Source organism: Herpailurus yagouaroundi, unplaced genomic scaffold, assembly GCF_014898765.1.
Source record: "Herpailurus yagouaroundi ecotype Mexico unplaced genomic scaffold, PumYag 186, whole genome shotgun sequence".
Lineage (NCBI taxonomy): Eukaryota > Metazoa > Chordata > Mammalia > Carnivora > Felidae > Herpailurus > Herpailurus yagouaroundi.
In genome coordinates this window covers 12,984,797-13,009,535 of record NW_024412417.1, presented here as the reverse complement: position 1 = coordinate 13,009,535, position 24,739 = coordinate 12,984,797, and the positions used below count along the sequence as shown (strand labels likewise).

The following is a 24,739-nucleotide window of genomic DNA, read 5'->3' as shown; positions in this document are numbered from 1 at the left end:
TTCACAATGTTCTCAGCACCACACTCCAGAGCTAGCGCTGATGGCGGGGCACCACACACAGACATACACGTGATCGTGGCTTCGGCCCCCCCTTTATACTGGAGATGGTGTTAGCCATCAACTGGCAGAGGAGTGCGCGGTTTGATCTTTTTTTAATCTAGTAAAAGAACGAATTATATAAGATTTTTGCATATTTCCTCATCCTCTGTGAGCAGCTGTCAGGTTGAGGTTGTGGTGAGAAAAATCCATTTTCCATTTGAAGCTAAGGGACTGATTAACACCCCTCAGGTTCAGGTTCAGAGCAAGTGGCCCAAGTAAGCCACAAAGCTTCTTAGTAAAAGTCATAAATCTCAAAGATAAGTCACGTGTGTGAGTGTGTGTGCCCATGCGTGTGTAAAGGGTTGCAGAGAAAAGTCTGAAGGCAGGCAAGAGGTGATAAGAAGAGAGATAAGATCTGGAGTCCTGTGAGAGCTGAGAAATCATTCTGGTCTAAGAAAAGTAAACCTTGCAACACTATCAAAGTTGAACCAGCAGGTAAGCCAGTAAAATGCTTTTATTATTTGCCTTATTTGGACTTAGTCCATATTTCTGTTTAATTGCTCCTCTCATTTTCTTGGGTAATAATTATAAGGCTAACTTTTCAAATAAAATAAAATTGTTCCTCTGCTCCATGTAGACTGGCTACAAAGCAGGTTAAGGCAAGTATCCCCAAGCCCGTGTCCTAGTCACTCACTCTTGGAGCTTCTATGTAAGGGCTGGGTGAGGAACACTGTCTCATCCTAGCTCTTGCACTAATTATCTGAGAAGTCACTTGGCAAAGTGGGTCAGTGGGTCTCTCTGGGCTCAGTTTCCTGGTTCATTAAAGTTATTATGTTTATTATTTATTATTAAGCATTTATAAATACATTTGACTAGGAGGAGGTGTACGTGGCGGGGGGGGGGGCATGCTGGTGTGCACTGGGGGGGAGGAGGGGTGTAACCATCTTGCAGGATAAACCAGCAAGTAGTTCCATAGGTTCTATTGTGAGTCTCTAACCCTAACCTAGTCACTAACCTTTCTGCCGTTGGTCATGAGACCTTAGCAAGGGTGAGATGGGAGTGTCTAAACATCCATCATTGCAGTGTGTAAGAAATCAAAGCCATGGCTCAGTAATGCCTTTCTTTCAATGGTTCGGTAATACCTTCTGGAACCCAACACAATGGAAACCTTCACTTTGCCTACACTCACTGCGACTACATCCTCTTTGCTGCAAAGTGAGGCAAGAAAGCCCACAGATGAGAAATGACTTATTTCTTATAAAAACAGCATATGCAGTGTTAAAATTACTTAGAAACACATATATTACTGTCTGCATACTGAAATACCTTCTAGAAACTTTAAGATCCGATCCCTGACTTCCCATCTTACTCTGTATCCCAGAGGTGGATTCCCGCAAACTGCATTTGCTAGGCTGTGCCAATGGCTTCAGGGTAAATGCGGCCCTTGGGAAGCACTGCTGGGAGGCTGGGAGACAGGGAGAAGACAGGGCATTCCGTCCCCTCCTCCCAGTTGGCATTCTTTAAAGAGGTGTGTCTGGCAGTGACTCCTCCGTAGTTCCTCCTCTTGCAAAGCTGCTCCCTCTGTGGCCCCAGCTCCTGCTGAGGCAGCCCCCACTATGGTTCCAGCTCTTGCTGGGTGGTTCTCCCAATACCCACAACCTCCTCCCTTTGATCTTCCAGCCCTGCAGGTAACAGCAGCAGACTCCTGCTGTTGCTCATCTCTGGAATGCCTCCCGGTGCCTTCAGCCCTCCCAATGTTTGCAACAGATTCCCTCCGTGGGACCATTTGGCATGGACTCTGCTTTCCTGGCTGAATCCTGAGTCCCACCCAGGGGACTACCTGTCTGTAGAGAACAGACATCGTGTCTAAGAACACACAGGTTTCAGGGGCGCCTGGGTGGCTCAGTTGGTTAAGCGTCTGACCCTCGATTTTGGCTCAGGTGATGATCTTGCAGTTCATGAGATCAAGCCCCATGTTGGGCTCTGGGCTAACAGTGCGGAGGCTGCTTGGGATTCTCTCTCTCACTCTTCCTCTCTCTTGCTCTGCCCCCACCCTACACGCGTGCTCTCTCTCTCTCCCTCTCTCTCTCTCAAAATAAATAAATAAACATTAAAATTAAAAAAGAATACACAAACTCCAGGAAATATACTTGGCAAATTCGTTCCTCCTGCTGGAAAAACTCTCTCAAAGGTGTCATTTGCCAGACCACCTAATGTGTTGGAGCTGAAGGGACACTAGACAGAGAATTAGAGAGCCGGAACTCACTTTCCAGTCATGTGACCTTCACAAGTACCTTAGAGTCAAATGATCCTGAGGTTATTCGTGTCACAGCGGGATAAGAGTTCATCTGGTCGGCCCGACTGGCCGTTAGACCCAAACACAGGAGGGCCTGGAAATACGTTTTAGAAACCGACACGGTCGTCGCAAATCCAAATGTATCACTATTATTATATGAGGCACAGCTGACTTCCATAGAACAAAAAGTGCTTTGCGCCCAGCTTAGCCTGATTTTGATTTCTCAGCCTGATTTGTACCAAATGTACTGACAAAGTGCACAGACTCGTGCCTGGCATTTCTCCTGAAGAGCTGCGTGGGTCCCAGCTCTGATTTGTGTGCCAGGCTCTCCTTGGCATCACGGCAACAGGGCAGTTCACCAAAGACCACATGGAGAGGTCAAGGTCAACTTACCAATGTCAAGGACCCGCTGCTTCGCCGTATGCTGCCGAGAGTGCCAGTACTTCCAGTATTTCAGCTGCTCATCTCGGTTTTTGTCTTCACTGAAGACCACCATCACCACGCTCTGCAGAGAGGAGAATCACAGGATTTACTTTCTGCCCAGGGCCTCCGATGCGTCAGCCTCCAGTTCTGGCAGTCCGGCCAGAGGTGTGCTCCCATGGGGCTGCTTTTCTTGCTTTACAAAACCCAGACAGGCTCGGCTGTGCAGCTTAGTTTGTTTACAGATGGGCCTATTTAAAAAGTGATTGGGAAATGAGAACCGTACATAGGAAAAAAGAATCCTACCTACTCGTTACCACGAGTCATAAACAACCAAATTAACCAATGAACAGCACATTTATTGTCTTGTGGGGCGAGTGGGAATACCAAAAAAATCCATTTGGTACTGAAAACAAACACATTTTTGAACTTCTGTATTCTGAAACATAGAATTTGGTGCCATTTATAAAGAAGCAAGCACCTAGGGGCGCCTGGGTGGCTCAGTCGGTTAAGCGTCCGACTTCGGCTCAGGTCACGATCTCGCGGTCCGTGAGTTCAAGCCCCGCGTCGGGCTCTGTGCTGACAGCTCAGAGCCTGGAGCCTGTTTCGGATTCTGTGTCTCCCTCTCTCTCTGCCCCTCCCCTGTTCATGCTCTGTCTGTCTCTGTCTCAAAAATAAATAAATGTTAAAAAAAAAAAAATTTTTTTTTTAAAAAAGAAGTAAGCACCTGTTTCTAGCCTAATTAAGTGCCTCAGGCTGGAATAGTGGAGTAATGAGAGAAATACTAAGGTAATGAAAGAAATACTACAAGATGAGTTCACACTGATGAACATGGATCTAAGTTACAGACCAAAAGCTACAAGGCCAACTGTTTTATTTATTTCAACACAGTTTGGATGGGCTTTCTTGGAAGACTACTCATATCTTGTAGAAATAAGAATCCAAAACCCCTTTGAGTTCTAAATGATAAAAATCCTCATTAAACTAAATAAATGTTAATTCACTGCCACTTACGAGATAAGACCCCACCAACACAAACAACCCCAAATCCCTTTAACTACAATATCAGGGATACTGGTGCTCTCCTCCCTGCATAACCAAAATACTTCTTGGACATTTTCCTACTATTGCAGAATGTTTCATTGATTCTCATTCCTTAATAACTTCTCCCTTGTAGCATTTTGCACACTTGTAGTCATTTCATTAATTATTTATAACTATTCTGTCGATGGCAATGTCTTCCCATTGGCTTCCAACTCAAAGAGGACAAGGACAGTGGTCCTGGTGCCTGGCAAATAAGAGATACACAATACATGCTTGCGGCTGTACCGTCAACTCCAAATCGGGCTGATTCCCAAAGTATGTGTGAACATTGGTTACACAGGAAAGCAGGTGTCTGTTAGGAACACTAGTTCGGAAATATCCCTATTATTCGGATTCACAAGCAGCATGACCCTCGAAGGTACAGAAAGATGACAAGAAGGGGCATCACTGGCTATTCTGGTGGAACTAAGAGCCACAAGCGTTTCATTCTTCTCTCTCCCACTTCCTGAATCTGTCTTCCATTTCCTGAAACTTCGCCATTTACAATAGTCCCCCTTAACTGTGGCTTCTGCTACCCACAATTGGCCACCCACAGTCTAGAAGCAGAGAAGTGTCTTCTGATATCTCATCCAAGGGTCAACAGTAGCGTAACGTTACGGTCACAGTGCCCACATCATTCATGTCACTTCATCTCCTCATGTAGGAATTTTATCATCTCCCATCATCACGAAAAGAAGGGTGAGCAGAGTATAGTAAGATACTTAGAGACAGAGATACCACATTCACATAACCTTTATGACAGTCTATTGTTAAAACTCTTCTATTTTATTATTAGTTATTCCTGTTAATCTCTTACTCTGCTAATTTATAAATTAAACCTTATCGTAAGTACGTATGTAAATGAAAAACCATAGCATATAAATGGCTACATACTATCCATGGTTTCAGGCATCCACTGCGGGGGTGGGGGGGACCTCCAATGTATCCCCCACACATAACAGGGCAAGGACTACCGTATATGTAAAAGTTCAGGGAGTGGTCTCCTGGTGTTTCTTTCTTTCTGTTCCAAGATAAAAAGAGCAGGTAATTTTTTTTGTAGCAAATGACTACGTTAGCCTAAATAATGGCATATTCTTGGTCTGGAAATTTGTTTCTTCAGTAATACAGAAAAACGCAGTTTGAAAATGCTATTACCAAGCATACATGCTTCTATTCAGAATGACACTGTTCTCCAAAATTAATGCTGGTGGGTTCCAAGTGCATCCCTCTTTTCCTCCATGTTGGCTTGCTCTCCCAGAGCTGAGGAGGAAGAAAGACCTCTCTGAAAGGCACCATTCTAACTCTCCAAGGGTGTTAGACTGAAGTCCGTAAGAGAGCAGGGCTCTTTCTAGCCAAAATGAACAGATGGAAATAAATTAAATATTAAATTATTTCCACAGTTTCAATGAAGTAGAATTCTTGGAAGAGTGTCTATACTCAAACTCAACAGTCATGGCCTTAGAATGTGAACCATCCACCATCTTTTCAGGGTGAAGATAATGGTGCTGTTAAGAGGGTGCATATATATACTGGTTATAGACTTATTCAATCTAAAAGAGTCACGCAGGGGCGCCTGGGTGGCGCAGTCGGTTAAGCGTCCGACTTCAGCCAGGTCACGATCTCGCGGTCCGTGGGTTCGAGCCCCGCGTCGGGCTCTGGGCTGATGGCTCGGAGCCTGGACCCTGTTTCAGATTCTGTGTCTCTCTCTCTCTGCCCCTCCCCCGTTCATGCTCTGTCTCTCTCTGTCCCAAAAATAAATAAATAAACGTTGAAAAAAAAAAAAATTAAAAGAGTCACGCATGCGCTGGTAATTTACAAGATTGTGTTTTAAAAAGTAAATTTATCCAGAGTCTTCTTACCAGGCATCCACACGTGGGGGTATAGAGTAGGAAGCCCAGCATATATATCCAGAGGTGGGTCCCAGGCTAAAACGCTTATGGCTTTTAGCCCTCCATGTGACTCAACACAGTGTATCTTAGTGGTTAAGAGAATGAGTTCAGGAATCTGACTGCCTGGGATATATCCTGGTTCCCTCACATTTTAGCTGTGTAACCTTGGCCAGTTACTAGTCTCTAAAAGGCTCCGTTTCCTCATCTGTAAGATTACAAAAATAGTGCCTATATCATAGGGTTGTTGTTAGTTTCAAACAAATGGACTGCTAGATATATGGTACTTAACACAGTGCCCGGCACATAGAAGATCCACCCAATAAATATTAGTTGTTACGTTGTGGCGCTTGTTAGTATCATGGCATCTCTCTGTCATTGTTGTCGTCATTAATATTATTATTATATCCCTCCACCATTACGATGATTATGAGGAGGAGGAGGACGGCCCCCCTCTGCCACAGCCTTGACCACAGGGTAGGGAACACACCAAGCCCCCTTTCCGCCTACAACGGGCTCAGCCTTGGGTAGGACACTCGCTCCACATCTTTCTCTCACTCCCAGCTGCCCTGCCTCCCGCAGCTCTGATCTGGGACTGGGACAGGCTTACAGGGAGGAAGAACTGCTGGCCTGAGAAATGACCAGCAACCTTCCTTATCTTTCTCACTGAAACAAAGCCACAAAACCCAGCTGACTGAGAGATCACCGCTACAATGATTTTACCTAAAACTAGTAACAGACAAGCTGGCCAGCAGGTGCCCAAATACTCTTCTCTCTCTTCTCCCTCATTTGTTACCTTTGCATGGGCATCTGGGATGGGGGCAAAGTCACTATGCCCTCTCTAGGGACAGCGTGGCTTTCTTCTCAATGTACTGAAGAGCTTAGGAGGCGGTAGCTATGGATAAAATAAGGTGGGGCGGCACTATGCACACAGCATGTAAAGCAAATCATTTTACAATCGGGCAGGAAAGTCCTTCAACCTCTTTTCAGAGAGCTCTGCCATGATTTTCCTTTTCAGGAGAAAAGGATTACCAGTTTCCTCCCTTCTTGGCCGCGGCGAGAACGCCAGAAGCTGGTAGGCTTCCGGCACAGTTCCATTTCCAACAAACGGAACCAATACTCATGAAAGTGAAAACTCCACCGAGTCACTCCTGGTAGGGATCACGTCATGCCTCACTTTACTCCTGAGGAAGCACCGGGCTGCAGAAGGGCTTTGTAAGCAAGTCGCAAAGGGCCCGGGGACACAGAAGAAGTTGCAGCCTCCCTCCCCGAAGACGGCCGCAGCTCTTTCCTTGCCCACAAACAGGCTCCGACTTACAACTACCTGCTTGAAAAATTAAGATCAATTGATTGAACACAAGAACAACAACTAGGTAGCATAAAGGTAATGAAGGAAACTGGGAAAATCCCTTGGATACAGCCAGAAAGCATGTCTCAACCATGTCCCTCCCTGGGGTTTATTGGTTACTGATTAAAATGATAAACGCTAAGCCAGTAAGTTCTGTCCTGCTCCAACTCTCTGACATTCGTTCTGGAATTATTTATTTTGGAATTTTTTCCACACCCTCCCGCAAGATGAAGGAAGGTAGCAATTCCCTTCATCTGATCCCTCTGCGCTTTATTTGAGAAATAAGGATCATACCCTAACTTTGCTGATTGGGTGTCGGAAGCATTTGTTGTCTCCAGTCTCGCTGAGCGTGATGGCATAGAACTGTCCTTTGTTGAGGTAGGTCATGGGGCCTTCCCCCTGCTTCTGACGCAGAGACTTGGTAGCTTCCAGGGTGTACTGAAATGTGCCACTGGGAACAGAAAACAAACAGTGGTCAGATTCACTCACTTGGACATTTCTGCCTTCCTAATCAATTTCACATTGACAGCATTTTGTAGGAATATTAACCAATATTTACTCCATTTCAGAGACAAAACACAACGTATGGCAAAGAGATGAGACCAGACCAAAGGTCATTGCTAATACAATGTATAGAGCATTTCTAATAGTGGCTCATAAACCAGATGGTTTAGAAGGAAGAGAAAAGTCCATGAGGAGCCTGTCCAATTACGTAAGGTTGTGCCAAAAGAATCTGTTCGGTCTTGGATGGCAATCAGTAACGCCTGAAGCTTAAGAATCGACAGAATTTGCCACTTTTATCCCAACAACAAGCCAAATGTGTGAAAGCTTTTGTTTAATTCATACCTGTACCTAGACCTCTTTTTGTACAACCAAGATGTTGCAAAATAGCTATATCCCACTTGAAAACATTTTGAAATGTGAAAACCTAAATGAAACTCAAACATTCACTATTGAGAATCTAGTTCCATAGCAGAAACTGGGTTTTTTATTTTTGGTTTTTTGTTTTTTGCTTTCAAGACTGCAAAAGACCTCATGAAAGGGTAACTGCTGTAAATCAGGAGTTTGCAAACAATGGTCCCCTGGCCAAATCTAGCTCACTGCCTATTGTTGTAAATAAAGTTTTATTGGAACACGACTACATTCATTCATTTATGTCTTGTCTATGGCTACTTTCATAACAGCAGGGTTTAGTACTTGTGACATATGGTATGCCAAATCTAAAATATTTACTATATAACCCATTGCAGAAAAAGTTTGCAGATCGCTGCTCTACATAATTTCCCTAATATATAAAAGCAAAATAAAATAAAAACACTGATTTTCCCAAATTTGGAGAATTTATCCATTATTTAAAGTAAACAACAGGTATGCGCCACAATCTCTTTTGTTTAAGATGTCCATTCAGAAATATTTCTTTCTCCTACACTGCTGGATGGCCTATAGTGATAATCCAATAACCAATGTTTTGTGTATTTTTTTAATCATCAAAAGCTCTTCACTGGGCCTATTGTTTTCTTAGCTCTTTAATTCAGCAGTCTTTGAAAAGCTGGATGTAAAAATGTGGCAAAGTTCACCTCTTAAAATGACCTACTTACAACATTATGGGGGACCCCTACTTTCTATGTTAAACATTTCGGCAATGTTTAATTTTTTGTAAGTTTTGTAAGGAGAATGAAATGTGAAGGGCAAAACAATATTCCTCATTTCATGATAAAAACCTTGCCCTTAAACTGATAAACTAAGCAAATTCCGGAATATGTGTCTTAGAATTAGGTAGGAAATAAATCATTCAAGACAGAACCAATTTCACTGTCATTTTGCTTAGAAAAAGCAATTTCAGTACAGCCACTGAATCATAAAATTTGAGAGTTGGACAGGATATTAAGAATCACCTAGACCAGCAATTTGCAACTTGTCTAGGGCACAGACTTTGTTTAAAAAAAAAAAAAAAAAAAATGAAGAAAGCTGTGAACCCTCTCTCCAGAAAAAAAGCACATATGAACAGAAATAGTTTTGAATCTAATTTTGGGGAGTTCGTGCCCCCTAAGCCTGTCTATTCATAACATAAGAAGAAAAAAAAAAACACCTTCCTCATTTCACAGCTGAAGACAGGATGAGAAACTTGCTCACTCCAGTGGACAACAGCAGCAGCAGAAAGAGAAGACAGGTCAAGTGACTGATAGGTCAATGTTCTTTTCACCAACCAGACAGCTGACTACATGGTGATTTGGGCTTATAGCATGCAAATTATGTATGTATTTCCACATTTTAGAAGGTTATTTGGAACTCTTCTCTTCCCCACCATGCCCCTTCCCCTCATGAACACCACACACCCAAATTCTGACTGGGGAGACCAAACGGGGAGTCTGAGGTTGAAGCAAGATCCTGAAGGATGAGGAGGACATTAGGCGGAAACAGAGAGAACAGAAGAGAGCCACACACATAAAAGCAAAAGGGGCAAGCAATACAGTAGAGGACAAGGTTTAAAGTAAAGGGACCAGCAGACAGAGGGCTCTGACTACCTTCATGAGTAACTTGCGTTTAATTCTGTCAGAAATCACTGGTAAGCTTTATAAATGGAAGAGAGATTCATTTCTTGCTATTTTCTCCTATCTACAGACATGATCACGACCGAGGTCTTTGAACATCTGGCACCTCTACCTAGAATGTTCTTAATACTCCTTCTTTCCCTGGAAAACTCCTGCTAACTGTCCTTCAAGATGTGGCTCAAATGCCCCTTCCTGCAAGCTTTGGCCCACCCCCCACCCCCAACCCGCATCGCACACACAGGCCTGTAGGTCCTCTCAGCTTTCTGTTTATGTATCTCGGTGGCAGGACTCACCACTTACAATTTGTATTACAATTGCCCATCACTACACTTGTCCCCTCCAAGTCTACGGGCCTCTTGTAGGGAGAAGGTGTATCTCATCCCCATCCCTCTCGCATGGCTTGTACACAGAGGGCACCAGAGTGTACGGTACCTGGTAGCTAAATACGTGCAAAGTGGAACAGAAGGAAGAAGAAAGTGTTGGCAGGAAGCTCACTTATATTTTTATAGTTCAGAACACGAATAAGAGTAAGTTGCAAGGGACAGGACAGGTAGAATAGGATATTCGGCACTTGGCGAGTATGATGAAAGTGTAGTAAGAAAGGTCAGGCAGATCTTTACCCCTCTAGGGTGGGTAGCTAGAGGATGGTTCCATCCTTAGCCACGATAGGAAATAAAAGCAAACCGATGAAAGAAGTGGAGAAGGAAGGAAAGAAAAAAAAAAAAAGAGAAAGAAGGAAAGACAAAGAGTTCCATTTATTCACATGCTGTGTTGGAGCCCATGCGTCTGAGCTTTAGAGGATCACCCAAGAGGGGATATGTAACCAAAAGAACAGAGAAAGGGTCCGGGCCTCAGAATGTAGGTCAAGACTGGAAATAGCAATTTAGAAGTCATTGTAATAGAGAAAATAATTTTCTTTTAAAGGTTCAAAAGTATAACGTAGGGAGACATTTCAAGTGTTAGCAGTTCATCAGTTTCTAGGGGCATCTCCCGGGAGCCTACCTTGATGCCTGGTCGTACATGTACTCCTCAGCCCCAACGGAAGCACTCCGGAATTTCTGCAAAATTTACGAGTCATCAAAATTAAAACAAATAGGTAAGTCATCATGCAAAAGAAACAAAAAGTGACAAATGTATCCAAACTGTTAAATCCTCACTTCAGAAAGGAAAGTGACACATTTTTTAGTACTGTGTTTTCAACTACAATGAAAATAGTTGCCATTTGCGCACAGAACTCACATATCACCTGCACACTGAGAATTATGCTGGACAGAAAGGGTATTTGTGCTTTGCATATTATTCACATGTCCATATTCACACGTCCACAGGTGTTGCAAAAGTGTCTGCAGGTACTGGAACCTGTTTCTTCAAACATATAAAAACATCTCTTCCATTTTCTATCATTGCCAGTGCATATTCCAAAAATCATAAATTCTTTTTTTATTTACTTATTTTAAAAGGGAAGGACAGAGACAGAGAGAGAGAGAGAGCATGAACAGCGAAGGGGCAGGGAGAGAGAGAGAGAGGCAGACACAGATTCCGAAGCAAGCTCCAGCCTCCGAGCTGTCAGCACAGAGCCCGATAAGGGGCTCGAACTCACAAACCGCAAGATCATGACCTGAGCCAAAGTTGGAAGCTTAACTGACTGAGCCAGCCAGGCGTCCCAAATTCTAACATTTTAACCGGCTACCTGTATAAAATTGAGGCAAGTGCCATGTTTTCTGCATCTGCAAAATGCTTATTTACAGTGATTAGACGGATAAATGCGTTAATAGATATAAAGGACTAAGTACAGTACTCGGTACATGGTGAACTCAATATATGTGTATTAAATTCTATTCTATAGTAATCACTTGACCATATTCAGTGCCCTTCTCTAAGATCATCTTTATCACAATATTTTAAGAGTACGTTTTGGAGGGAAACTCTAAAGCCTAGTATTATGCGTGAAGAAGCCTGGATCCAAGGATATCCAGTTGTTATTTAGTGCAAGCTGGAAGCACTTGGTTACATTTTAAAACCTTTTCAAAAGTAGATGTGCAAACACCCCCACTTGGTCCTGAAGTGAATATAACAGGATGAAAAAGCACTTGGTTGACCACACACACCTGCTCCTCCCAATGTGACTTTTTTCTAGTGTCTCTTTCAAAACAACAACTTTCCTGCCTCTCTTTTCTCAGCCATAAGCTTCCATTCTTTGACCACAGCTCACCAGTTTCCTTCACAGGAAAGGGTTACTCACAGCTATTTTCCAAACTTTCTTCACGATCCTTAACCACCATCTCTAGAATTCACAATTTATAAGTAAAATATACAGGATACTTCTTTTTATGTCGTCTTATAAATTCCCTGGATCCAAGAAAATGGTTTCTGCCATCAAAGTGCGTTTATGTGCATCCTAGGAGCTTGTTGACTGGTTCAATAATTGTGACAAAGAATCAAAGATACAGATTTGCGTTTCTTTTGCAATCAATCAATGAATCAATCAATCAACAAAGCATTCAATGGGAATCTTCTGGGGCTCCACCGAAAGTTGGTTGAAGAGATGGGCAAATTCACATGAACAACAACCACAACAAATCGAAGTAAAATAGACCAAACGACTAAATGTGACAGTCTATTTTGAATCATCCATCCATCCATCCATCCATCCATCCATCCATCCATCCATTCAGGTGTCCTGGCTGGAAAAGCAAATAATGGTCGTTGCCAGGAAAGGAAGGTCAGCAAGATGACAGGACGATTTCGTAGAAATTGTGGAGACTGTTCTAACCCATGGAAGCTAAAGAGAAGCTGGATCAATTGAAGGAATTGAGAAAAAGTAATCCAGGTGAAAGAAGACCAACATGAGTCAAGACAAAATGATGGCACAAATGTGGTGTGTACATGGGGACAAGGACACGGGCCTGATTTGATTATGAAGGGAGGACCTAAAAATCTAGGTTAAACATTTAGTTTCTCGGGCAACCAGCCATATTTTAAGTACTAAATTGCCATATGTGGCTAGTAGCTACCATAATGGAGCGAATACAGGAAAATTTCCATCACTGTAGGAAGTTCTATTGGCCAGGGCTGATCTACGAAAAGGTATTTATACTTAGTATAGTTAAGAATTAGAAAATTTTGGAGTAGGAGGGTAGCATGATGAAAAGGGCACTTAAAAAAGGGATAGAGGAAATGCATTTCCAAGGTCTCCTTTGATGGAATATGCAGTAACCCATAACAATACGAATACAACTAATTCTGGTGGACCAGCATTAGTAAACACAGGCCTCAGTGAATTCATTGTTCATGCCGCAGAATTCTGAAACCTGAGGACAGACTAGCCTACTAAAACACATTAAACTTATAAATTCTGTGGTTCTAACCCCTCAGGTGATGTGAGAAGGTGTGATATACTACGACTGTTCAGACTCAAAGGGACTGCATGCTGAGTAAAACACAGAATCTTACCCTAATAAGGCACATGTGAACAAGAACTATGAAAAAATAAAGACAGTAAACATGTGGCCAAAATGTCTAAGCTTATAACTTTATCTTTCATTATTTTATATTGTCTTTATAATTAAAAAATTAAATGTGTCGTCCACCTGGAAAACACCTCATAATCCTTCATGAGACCCGATCACATTGATGGGTCATTACAGCCCTACCTGATTCAGTATGGAGAGTCATACCCAAAATGTTTGGGTCATTCTGGTTACAGTTACCAAGTTTCCACAACTGTTTGGAAATCTTTTCACATAATTTGTAGAATGCCCAAAGGCAAGCAGACAGCCAACAACACCGTACTTTACTGTGATTTGATGTGTGCCTCTATACATTTCTTAATCATTTGGACTGAGAAAAAGGAAAGTAAAGAAGGTACAGTAACATATATTTTAAAGACGACCCTGAGAGGACTCGAGATATCAGGCAATATTAGAATGTTACATTTAAATTTTGGATATTAGAATTCTACAATTTTTTTAGGTGGGAGGAAGGAGACGTCTGCTTAAGAGTCTACTGGAAAAAGACAAACGATTCGTCAACTGTCAGAAAATCAGATACTTTCTGCCTCCGTGTCTTTGATCAGCCACCAATTTCTTAGGTCTTATCATTCATTTATTCATTTATCCACTCTTTCAATAAAGACTGAGCATCTGCTTCGTGTCAGGCAGTGTGCTAGATGCTATGGGTACCAAAGTGAGCACAAAGAGAAGAGGTGCGTGCTCTCATGAAACTTCCGGTCTACCAGAGGAAACATATTCATTAAAAATACCATTCATTCAAAAAAAATCACAAAGTGGTGCCAGCACTCTGGAGAAGAGCAGCAGAGTTGTAGGAGAGCACAGCACGACTGAGAGAGTAAAAAATCAGTCCCACTGACAATCGGCCTTTGTGTACTACTTCTGGTGGCACACGGACAAGACCAACAATGTTTCCAACAGAAGCCCAGAAGACAGGAACACAGCTACCAAAGTGGATCCCACGTCTTCCTTCTAAGGAACTGCTGCTTTCTTAGCAAATGCATCCTCAGTCCTGCTTGGCTTATCTCATCTCCTGAACTATGGTTGCCCAATTTCCAGACTGCCTCAGTGACTTCTCATATCCAGTCCAGAGCTGGCTGTCACCTCCGTAATCCCTCTTTACACTTACCCGGTATAATCCCAAACACTATGAAGACCAACTCCCAAGTCTATGTTACAGAGTTGTTCCTAAGGGTCCCCTGCTGAAGCAGGCTAAATAAATGTAACTTTGATTGCAGATGTGTTCACGGTAGTTGCTGGTAGACTTAGATACAAAGAAAACTGACTCTACTAGAAACTGAAGGAAGAGGGCAGGGAAGGATTTCCTGAGGAAATCACACAGGAGGAAGGGTGTGGGAGGTGGCAAAGAATATTCTAGAACAGTGTTGCCCAAGAGAATTTAGTTTAAAGATGGAAGTCTTCTATATCTTCTTTGTCCAATACAGTAGCCACAAGTCACATTGAACACTTAAAATGGTAGTTAGTGGGACTGAGAAACTAAATTCTTGATTTTATTTAATTTTCATTGCCACATGTGGCCAGTGGCTATGGCATTACACGGCACACTTCTAGAACATGGAGCAGCATGCACAAAGGTCCTGAGGGAAGAGGAAGTATTTCAGGTTCACAGAACCGAATGGAGCCCACAGCAGAGAGCACAAGGGGGAAAGAGGTAGAAGATGAGGTGGGAAAGGCAGAAGAGAAGCAGAATATGCAATGCCTTGTATACTCGTTAAAGATTTATATCTCAATCTTAAAAGCGATGGGATTTAAGCGGGGAGTGACATAATCAGATAAGCATTTTGAAAACACTATCCCTGGTACAGTGTACAAAAGCAGGCAGTATTATAGGCCAGAGAAACTGACAGATTGGGCCAGCATGGTGGAAGCAGAATGGAGAAAAATGGATTTGAGAAATGTTTAGAAACATTGATAGAATTGATAATGGATGGGGGGGGGCAAAATATCAAGAAATATCCTAGTTTCTTGAGAAACTAGGATGGTGGTGCTACCCACTAAGGTGGAAAACACAAGGAAAGACTACAGATCAGATTCAGGATAGATGGAGTGTCATACGCAGTTAGATACAAAGGTCTAGAGCAAAGAAGACAGACATGAACTGGAGGAAAACATGTGAAAGCCTTTAGAGATACATGACAACTGTGGACATGAAGCCAAGAGCATTTTTTTTTTAATTTTTTTTTTCAACGTTTATTTATTTTTGGGACAGAGAGAGACAGAGCATGAACGGGGGAGGGGCAGAGAGAGAGGGAGACACAGAATCGGAAACAGACTCCAGGCTCCGAGCCATCAGCCCAGAGCCCGACGCGGGGCTCGAACTCACGGACCGCGAGATTGTGACCTGGCTGAAGTCGGACGCTTAACCGACTGCGCCACCCAGGCGCCCCAATGAAGAGCATTTTTAAGAGGAAAGAGTGATCAAAGGTATCAAATGGTGCTGCAAAGTACCAGGTGTAACAGACAAGGGCTTCCATGGCCATTGTGTTCGGGAGGTGGGAAGACGACTGCTATCAATCTGAATAACGGGTCATCCAATCACAGCAAATGTGACTACACACAGAGAAACCGAAATCTTCCTAAAGTATAAAATGTATATGCTAAGCGTTTTCCAAAATGTTGCTTGATGCAGAAACAAATGGATGTGATAAAAGGAGAGAAATCTGATGGTACCGTATGCATTATATCAATATGTCTAAAATAAACATAGTAAAACCAAGTGCATTAATCACAAGTGAAACTATGTTCCAATTTAGTACTTGATTCAACATTTCAAGACTTTTATCCTTAAAAAACATTTTTTTTTTATTTGAGTATAGTTGACACACAATGCTAAAGTAGTTTCAGGTGTCCAACATAGTGAGTGAACTTCTGTCTATATTATGCTACGGTCGCCACAAGTGTAGCTGCTATCTGTCACCATAGGCTTTTACAGTATCATTGACTATATTCCTTACGCTGTGCCTTTTATCCCCATGGCTTATTCATTCCGTAACTGGAAGCCTGTATCTCCCACTCCCCTTCACCCATTTTGCCCATCTCTCCCCCTCTCCTTCCCTCTGGCAACCAACAGCTTGTTCTCTGTATTTATAGATCTAATTCTGCTTTTCGTTTGTTTATTCATTTGTTTTGTTTTTTAGATTCCAAAATGAGTGAAATCATATGGTGTTTGTCGTTCTCAGACTGACTTATTTCACTTAGCATTACACCCCCTAGGTCCATCCAGGTTGTTGCAAATGGCAAGATTGCATCTTTTTTTGTGATGGATTATTACTCCATGGTGTGTGTGTGTGTGTGTGTGTGTGTGTATACAAGACATACATATCTTTCTCACTTTCTTTCTTACTAAAGTGTTAATTCTTTAAATGTGTGGGAGGAAATGAGCTCCTAGTTAAAATATTAATCATGCTGGGGTGCCTGGGTGGCTCAGTCAGTTAAGCGTCCAACGTCAGCTCAGGCCACGTTCTCGTGGTTCATGAGTTCGAGCCCCACATTGGGCTCTGTGCTGACAGCTCAGAGACTGGAGCCTCCCTCAGATTCTGTGTCTTCCTCTCCCTCTGCCCCCTCTCCTGCTCATGCTCTTTCTCTCTCTCTCTCAAAAATAAATAAACATTAAGAAAAAACTGAAAAACAATTAATCCTACTGGACAGGGCTTAGATTCAGGATAACTTCCAGTTATCAGTCTACAGATGAATATAAAATCACTAACTAACCATCGTAGATCCATTGGGTATGACAAATAATCATTCCTTGCTTTCATTTCAGGATTCTCTGCAAACTATGTTAATTTGACAAGTAACATACCAAGGACTGAATTATTAAATACATGGTAGAAATATCTGGTGCTTGCCCATGTATATAGTTCTTCTCATTCCTAAGCACATGGCAGAACTAAACTTCTCAGCCCTCTTGCAGTTAGTTAGTTAAGACCATGTGACTAGTTCTAGCCAATGAAAGATGAACGGGAGTGATGCATGTCACTATCAGGTCATAGTATTTACAAGTCAGTCTGCAATCTTCATGATCCACTTCCCAAGCAGGGGGGCCCAGAGGCCACATATGAAGACAGGAATGTCATAAGATGGACGGAATCTGGATTCCTGAGTCGTTAATTAGAAAGAGGTCTGCAGACGTGTATCAGGATTCTTACTAATAAGAAATAAACTTTTAGTGTATTAAATCACTAAGACTCTGGTGCTCCTTTATTCATACAGGTAGATAGACTCATTTTAACTGACACAAAATTGTAGTACAGAATAAGCAAATTCTTCTTTCCATTTTGATTTTTACTATGACTGTACATATAATTTTTCTGTAAAAACTCTTCTTTCCATGTCTTATAGACCAATAGTAAGCTTCTACAGGACAGAAATCAAAGCAGCACCAGTAGAAGTAAATATTTACCAAATGTTCTTACAAAGGGACTGCACAATATAATAGCTAAAATCAATCCATTAAAGAACTTTTTAATGTTACCACTGTCTTAAAAAGCTCCCAGCCTCAGTTGGGCCAAACGGCTCACTTCTCTGATATCCACCTACACACACATACACACACACACATACAGAAGAATCAGTCTCTAATAAGAAATGAAATTTGTAGGGCACCTGGCTCAGGCAATTAAGCATCTGACTCTTGATTTTGGCTCAGGTCACGATCATATTAGTGGGCTGGAGCCCCACATCGGGGCCCTGTGCTGACAGCATGGAGTCTGCTTGGGATTCTCTGTCTCTTTCCCTCTCTGTCTCTGCCCCTCCCCGACTCACATGTGTGCTGTCTCTCAAAACAAATAAACATTTTTAAAAAATAAAATTTGCGGGGCACCTGGGTGGCTCAGTCGGTTAAGCAGCCGACTTCAGCTCAGGTCATGATCTTGTGGTTTGTGAGTTTGAGTGCCGCGTCAGGCCCTGTGCTGACAGCTCAGAGCCTGGAGCCTACTTTGGATTCTGTGTCTCCCCCTCTCTCTGCCCCTACTGTGCTCATGCTCTGTCTCTCAATAATAAACGTTAGAAAATTAAAAAAAAAAAAAAAAAGTAACCCCCCTGTCTTATATGTTATGAATTTCTCAATTAGGTTATATAACATTTTAAATAAATAAAATAAAATAATAAAATAAAATAAAATAAAATAAAATAAAATAAAATAAAATAAAATAAAATAAAATAAAATAAAATAAAATTTGCTAATTCAACAAGAGTCCCAGACATTTTAATAGTTTTCCTGAAAGAAGTACCAGATTTTAGACAAATTTTTCTTAGTGAAATTTACCTGGTGAAATTACTCACCTAATCTTAGAACCAGTTAGCAATGCCATGACTAAAGATAACAACAGATCTGATTCCATTTAATTTACATCAGATTTAAATACAATATACAATGTAAACACTGATTTCCAAGACTAGGAGGGCCGCTACACCAAGTGTCCTGAGAATAGTCTTCACGTTGAGTTTCATGTAAGTTACTTTCTCATTCCCTTCCAAATAAAACCCCAAATACAATAGTTTCCTTTCACAAGCCTCCTTATCTACAACACAAACACAACCGATAACATACACCCCCAAACAGCATCATGGTTCTGTTGACATTGGGCCACCTCCGTGGACTCTTATGTGACTAATGGGAGATTTCCACACCCGCTGAGAAAAACCTCAGTGGCAAATTTTTAATGAAAAAGCATGTGCCCGACATTCCCATGTGAAGTAAGCTGCTTTTGCTTTCCTCGCTGAAACATCCCAACTGCCTGTGGGCAAATCATAAATATTCAATAATGCCAAAAAGCTTACAAGATCCCTGTTCGGTTAAAAAAAAAAAAAAAAAAATGTCTGTTAACTATTTTAAGCAATATGGCCCAGGAAACTATGGAAGCTAACTTCAAGGCATTATTTTTTATTAGAAAGACATTGAAAGTTTGACTATAAAGCTACCAGAACTCAAGAAATATGGTAGCCTCTTAAGGGCAGGGGATTTATCATGTCTCACTCTGCTCTTCCCCGATTTCACACAGTACAGCAGGGACTCAGTGGTGACAGAGGGTCACCAGAGCAACTTGCCCACCTAACTCCCTATCGACACTGCAGAGAGCCAGTCCCTTTGGCTCTTCTGAAAGATAAGATACCGCTAATGACATTGACAGAGGACATGCAATTTTGAAAAAAAAGTTGGGGTGAGTCACTCCCTGTCTTTAGGAATGGAACCACTGAGGGTTGGAAGGCCCCACACAGGTCCTGACGCCTGGCAGCCTGTGATGAGTCCTATTTCTACCACTTACTGCAGTATGACCATGGGCATAGGCAGGCTCCCTGTGCCTCAGTTTACTCACTTGGAAAACAGAGATGACAGAAATAGTACACCCCTCATAGGGTTTGGGTGAGGATTAAATGAGCAGAGCACATAGTAAGTAGGCCCATCAAATGTTTATTATTTTCAAATATTATGATTTAGGGTGCAATCTCAGCCTCACGTGGTGGCATTTTGTCCCCGCGGCAACTAAACGGGCAGCAGGCTGCAAGCATCTGGCACACTGCCACGACATTGACTCCTCTTTAGGAAATTAGAAACCGTCTGTTTCGCCTTCTGCCACGGTCTTTTATTGTCCTGGGCAGACTGAAAAATGGGAAGCCAATGACCATCATCTCAAACACAGGGGCATGGCTCCTAAATGTTGGAAAAGCTGACCTGAACCAATAGGAAAAAAAAAAAAAATGCATTCAATATCTTGGGTCAAAAATTGGAGAACTAACCCACAATTACACTCATTCTACAAAGATCCCAAGGCAACTAAATGGAGACAAGATGTCTTTTTAACAAATGGTGCTGGAGCAACTGGATAGTGATATGGAGAAAAAACAAAAATGGACCTCGACCCTTCCCTTACTCCATTACAAAAGTCACCTCAAAAATGGATGATAAACCTATATGTAAAGGTGAAACTATTAAAAACCTAGGGGAAAAAAGCAAAAGAAAATCTTTGCGACATTGGGTCATACCAAGACTCCTTAAAAAGTACATAAAAAGCATAAACTAGAAGAGAAAAAATTGATCAAGATTAAATACTGTTGCTCTTTGAAAGACACGGTTAAAACGACAACAACAACAAAAAAGGCTACCTACCAACTGTAAAACATATAACTGATTTCACATTATTTAAGGAACTCTTAACAATTTAATTAAAAGAAGACAGGTCACTATAAGCTAACTAACTTGGATGTAAATTAAATAAATAAAAATAAAAAATAAAAAGAAGAAGACAGGTAACCCCATTTAAAAATTGGGTGAGGGGCGCCTGGGTGGCGCAGTCGGTTAAGCGTCCGACTTCGGCTCAGGTCATGATCTCGCGGTCCGTGAGTTCGAGCCCTGTGTCAGGCTCTGTGCTGACAGCTCAGAGCCTGGAGCCTGCTTCGGATTCTGTGTCTCCCTCTCTCTCTGCCCCTCCCCTGCTCATGCTCTGTCTCTCTCTGTCTCAAAAATAAATAAACGTTAAAAAAAAAAAAAAAAAGCATACATGTGAATGTTCACAGCAGCATTACTTACTCATAATAGCCAAAACCAGAAGCAACAAAATATGTCCATTAACTGGTGAACAGATATATCACAAACAAATTGTGATAATATGCTTACCATGGAATACTATTTAGCAAGTAAATAAACGATTAACAAAAGCAACAAAATAGAAGAATCTCAAGTGAAAGAAAAATTGAAACCATAGTGACAGAACGCAGGTTAGTGCTTGCCCAGAGCAAGAGAGAGGAGAAGGTTTCAAATACAGAGGCTCAAGAAAACTTTAAGGGTGAGGGAACTTTCTATGGATTCTGATGTTGATTCTGATACAACTACCACAATTTTCAAGCTGGTGAATTTAATAATTTTTTTTTTACATTTATTCATTTTTGAGAGACAAAGAGAGACAGAGCACAAGCAGGGGAGGGGCAGAGAGAGAGGAAGACACATAATCTGAAGCAGGCTCCAGGCTCCAAGCTCAGCACAGAGCCCGACGCGGGGCTCGAACTCACAAACCGCGAGATCGTGACCTGAGATGAAGTTGGACGCTTAACCGACTGAGCCACCCAGGCACCCCTCAAGCTGGTGAATTTAAAACAAATGAGCAAAGAACCTTGTTTCTGTAAGTTCTACAGGCACATGAAAAGAATATGTGGTCTCTACTTGTAAAGTATAAAATGTACACGCATATACACACTTGATTGCTGATAATACAAATTCTTTCTTGAGTATTCAATCATACTAGGTCTTAAAGAGTCACACTGTTTCAAAAAATGCACAGGCAACATCTTTAGCTACCTTTTGGAAGGTTACAAACTAGATGAGGTCTAGAAAATTATTAAAATACATGTGTCTGGGTGGCTTAGTAGGTTAAACATCTGACTATGGCTCAGTTTGTGATCTCAAAGTTCGTGAGTTCAAGTCCCATGCAAAGCTCTGCTTTGATGGTGCAGAACCTGCTTAGGATTCTCTCTCTCTGCTCCCCTCTCCCACTTATTCTCTCTCTCTCTCTACCTCTCTCTGTCTTTCAAAATGAAAAATCAAATGAAAACTTTAAGAAAAAACTTTTTTGAGAGGAAGAGAGAGCGCACGAGCAGGGGAGGGGCAGAGAGAGGGAGGGAGGAAGGGGGAGAGAGAAAGAGAGAGAGAGAGAGAGAGAGAGAGAGAGAGAGAGAGAGAGAGAGAATCTTAAGCAGAGCCTGTCTCAGGGCATGATCTCACCATGACATCGTGACCTGAACGGAAATCAAGTCAGAGGCTTAACTGACGAAGCCACCCAGGCGCCCCTAAAACCTTGTTATACAGATACAAACACATGTTTTGAAAACTCTGAACTCACAGTTTTAATTACTTGATCCCACTCCAAAAGCAAACAGAAATAAAATTAGCTGGCGGTTCTGGGTTGAGGTTCTGGCTGCTGCAGACACAGCCAGGGACTCACCTCTGCGGTTCCGTCCTTGAAGCTCTCGCTGTAAGTGCTGTCGGGGGTGCTGCGCTGGTCTTCCTTGAGGTAGGTGCTATGGCTGGCCATGGAGGGCACACCATACTGGGTCTGTTCAAAGATAAGCACACGTTGCTCCTCGCCATCTCCCCGGGGACAGTGTACGGGCGGGGCCATGAACACGGGCGTGAAATCTTCAGCTTTCACCACCGTGATTCCGGACACCGGGATGATGGCCGGGCTCTCGGAGATGTTTGTGCTGTACTGTTCCCGTTTCGAATTCTCCAGGTGGTCTTGATTTAGGGAAAGGTTTACTGGAACAGTCTTTAGGACCTGCACTCGGTTTTCTCCTCCAGTCAGATTACTCTGGGCTTCGCTGGTGCCAAGGCAGTTTCTGCATGTTTAAACCCCCCCACCCCCCCCAACATAACAGAATTAGAAAGATCACCACTTTGCGACTCCTAATAAAATAACGGGGGCCAGCAACAACCAGTGGATGTTAATGCCATTAGAAAAAACGGATGGTGAACTTTACAAGGGAATGCAGTGGATCTTCGCATGACTAGAGGTAGGACAGTTGTTCCCGGAACCATGCAAACTACCCCGCCTATAAAGTGCAGTTGGGAAAAGGGGAAGAAAAAAAAAAAAAGTTGACCCTGAATTTTGGCAAGCCTTAGATCTAACTCTGTATTTCTCTCAGGAAATACAGAAGGATGGAAGAATAACTTAAACAAAATCAAAAGGAAACAATCATACAAACAGAATGTAACACTCTTACTGACCTGGTTTCTTCAATAAGTTAGAGGCATGAAAAAAAGAAAGGAGGGTGGGAAGCTTGCTCTAGAGTAAGAGATTTGAAAGACATAACAATCAAACAGGATGAGTAGATCTTGTTTGGATCCTGATTTGAAAAGCCAAAGAGGCGTTTTGAGACAATGGGATCTTTGAGGCAATTGACTATGGACCTCAAGTGAGGTGATTATTAAGGAAGTACTGTTCATTTAGTTACGATAATGATTGTGAGATTATGTAATAAAAGTCCTTTTTATTTAGAGATATAAATGAGAAGTAGCTAGAGATGAAATGACATGATGTCAGGAACTTATTTCAAAGACTACTGCAATAAAAAAAGAGAGAAAGAGAAAAGGTAGACATGAAGCAGGTGTAACCAAAAACTACCACTGCTGAACCTGGAGAATGGGGTGGGTATTTGGGGGTTCATTATACTGTCCTCTTTACTCCTGGATAAGTTTGAAAACTTTCAAAAGAAAAAGTTATAAAATAGTTGTTTTTAGGGGCACCTGGGTGGCTCAGTCAGTTGAGCGTCCGTCCGGCTTCAGCTCAGGTCATGATCTCACGGTTTGTGAGTTCAAGCCCCATGTTGGGCTCCGTGCTGACATCTTGGAGCCCGGAGCCTGTTTCGGATCCTGTGTCTCCCTCTCTCTGTGCTCCTCCCCCGCTCATGCTCTGTCTCTCTCTCTCTCTCTCTCTCAAAACTAAATAAATACTAAAAAAAAAATTTTTTTTAAGGTGGGGGTGGAACAATAACTTGAAGGGGGGCAGTGGGAAGAATATATTTCACTGTTCTGTGGGCTAACCTCCTTGCAGGAAAGACAAAAGGCAATGAGAATTTATCATTAAAATATTTTCACTAAATGGAAAAACAACACGAGCTCATTGATACCCTTAGCACTGAATTACTTTTGGAGCTTCAGAGAGTGGCGTCACTGGGCTTATGTAAAACAAGCTCTCTCAGATCTCAGACCTCCTGACTGGTACAAAGAGAAAGGAAAGGATTTGGAAAATTAGTTCTCACCAGGCTAGGATAAAATACTTTCCATTTATACTACAGAATTCTGGGAGAGAGCAGAAGCAAAGAGAAATTCGTCAATGGAAGAGTATTGTGGATAGCACAGTGATTTTACTAGCAAAGTCCCTGTGGTCAGTAAAATTTGGGGCACCTCTCATTTATAGGTTATTCTGAATGATATGGAGGAAAAAAAATACATATTTTGTATGGAGCCCTATCTCCAATGTCTGTGTTTTGTTTTGTTTTGTTTTTAACTAGCGTGTGTGTGTGTATGAGTGTGTGTGTGCTTTAAATTAGTTAGCCCACTAGTGTGGGCTAACTGGCATCTCTCATAGAGAGAAAACTATTTGAATAAAATTGCTTCTTCCCAGAATTGACCTCTCCTGGCCCCTCTGAGCTTGCCTAGCTCTCCAGCAGGACTGTGCATTTTTGGCTTTGATTTCTCAGACAAAACCTCAAAGTGAATGAAGCTTGAGGAAAGAATGGCTCCGACATGAATAAAGACACCAGAAAAGTACCTAAACTTTTCTGAGTCTGTCACAAATCTGTAGAAATCATTCCAGAAAGTAATTCTTTAAAGAATAAAATTGCAAGGCTACATTCTGGCTTTGACCTGCTTTCATGGTCAGAGCAATACAGTGAATCTGCATATAAGACACGGTGAAATTTACAAATTACGTTTAATCTGAGTCCAATTAGCTAGATGATGCCAAACCCAGACCACCCGTGTATGTCAGCATTTCCTAATACTCCATTGTTTAGAATATTGCATGGAATGTTAACAGATGGTCCTCAAAGACAGGAGTCTGTGATAAAATCAGTATTCAAAAAAACAAAAA

The 24,739-nt window shown here is 42.0% G+C and overlaps 1 protein-coding gene across 5 annotated transcripts in view; it reads right to left on the bottom strand.

Annotated features, from left to right (window-relative positions):
- Positions 1 to 24,739, bottom strand: part of GRHL2 (grainyhead like transcription factor 2) — a 179,940-nt gene that overhangs the window by 87,255 nt on the left and 67,946 nt on the right. For all 5 annotated transcript variants that reach the window (XM_040494133.1, XM_040494135.1, XM_040494136.1 and 2 more), the window contains exons 4-7: positions 22,091 to 22,484; positions 10,627 to 10,682; positions 7,367 to 7,523; positions 2,729 to 2,840 (exon numbers count right to left, since the gene is read on the bottom strand). In XM_040494133.1, the coding sequence (XP_040350067.1) occupies positions 2,729 to 2,840; positions 7,367 to 7,523; positions 10,627 to 10,682; positions 22,091 to 22,484 (719 nt within the window). The remainder of the gene's footprint in view (positions 1 to 2,728; positions 2,841 to 7,366; positions 7,524 to 10,626; positions 10,683 to 22,090; positions 22,485 to 24,739) is intronic.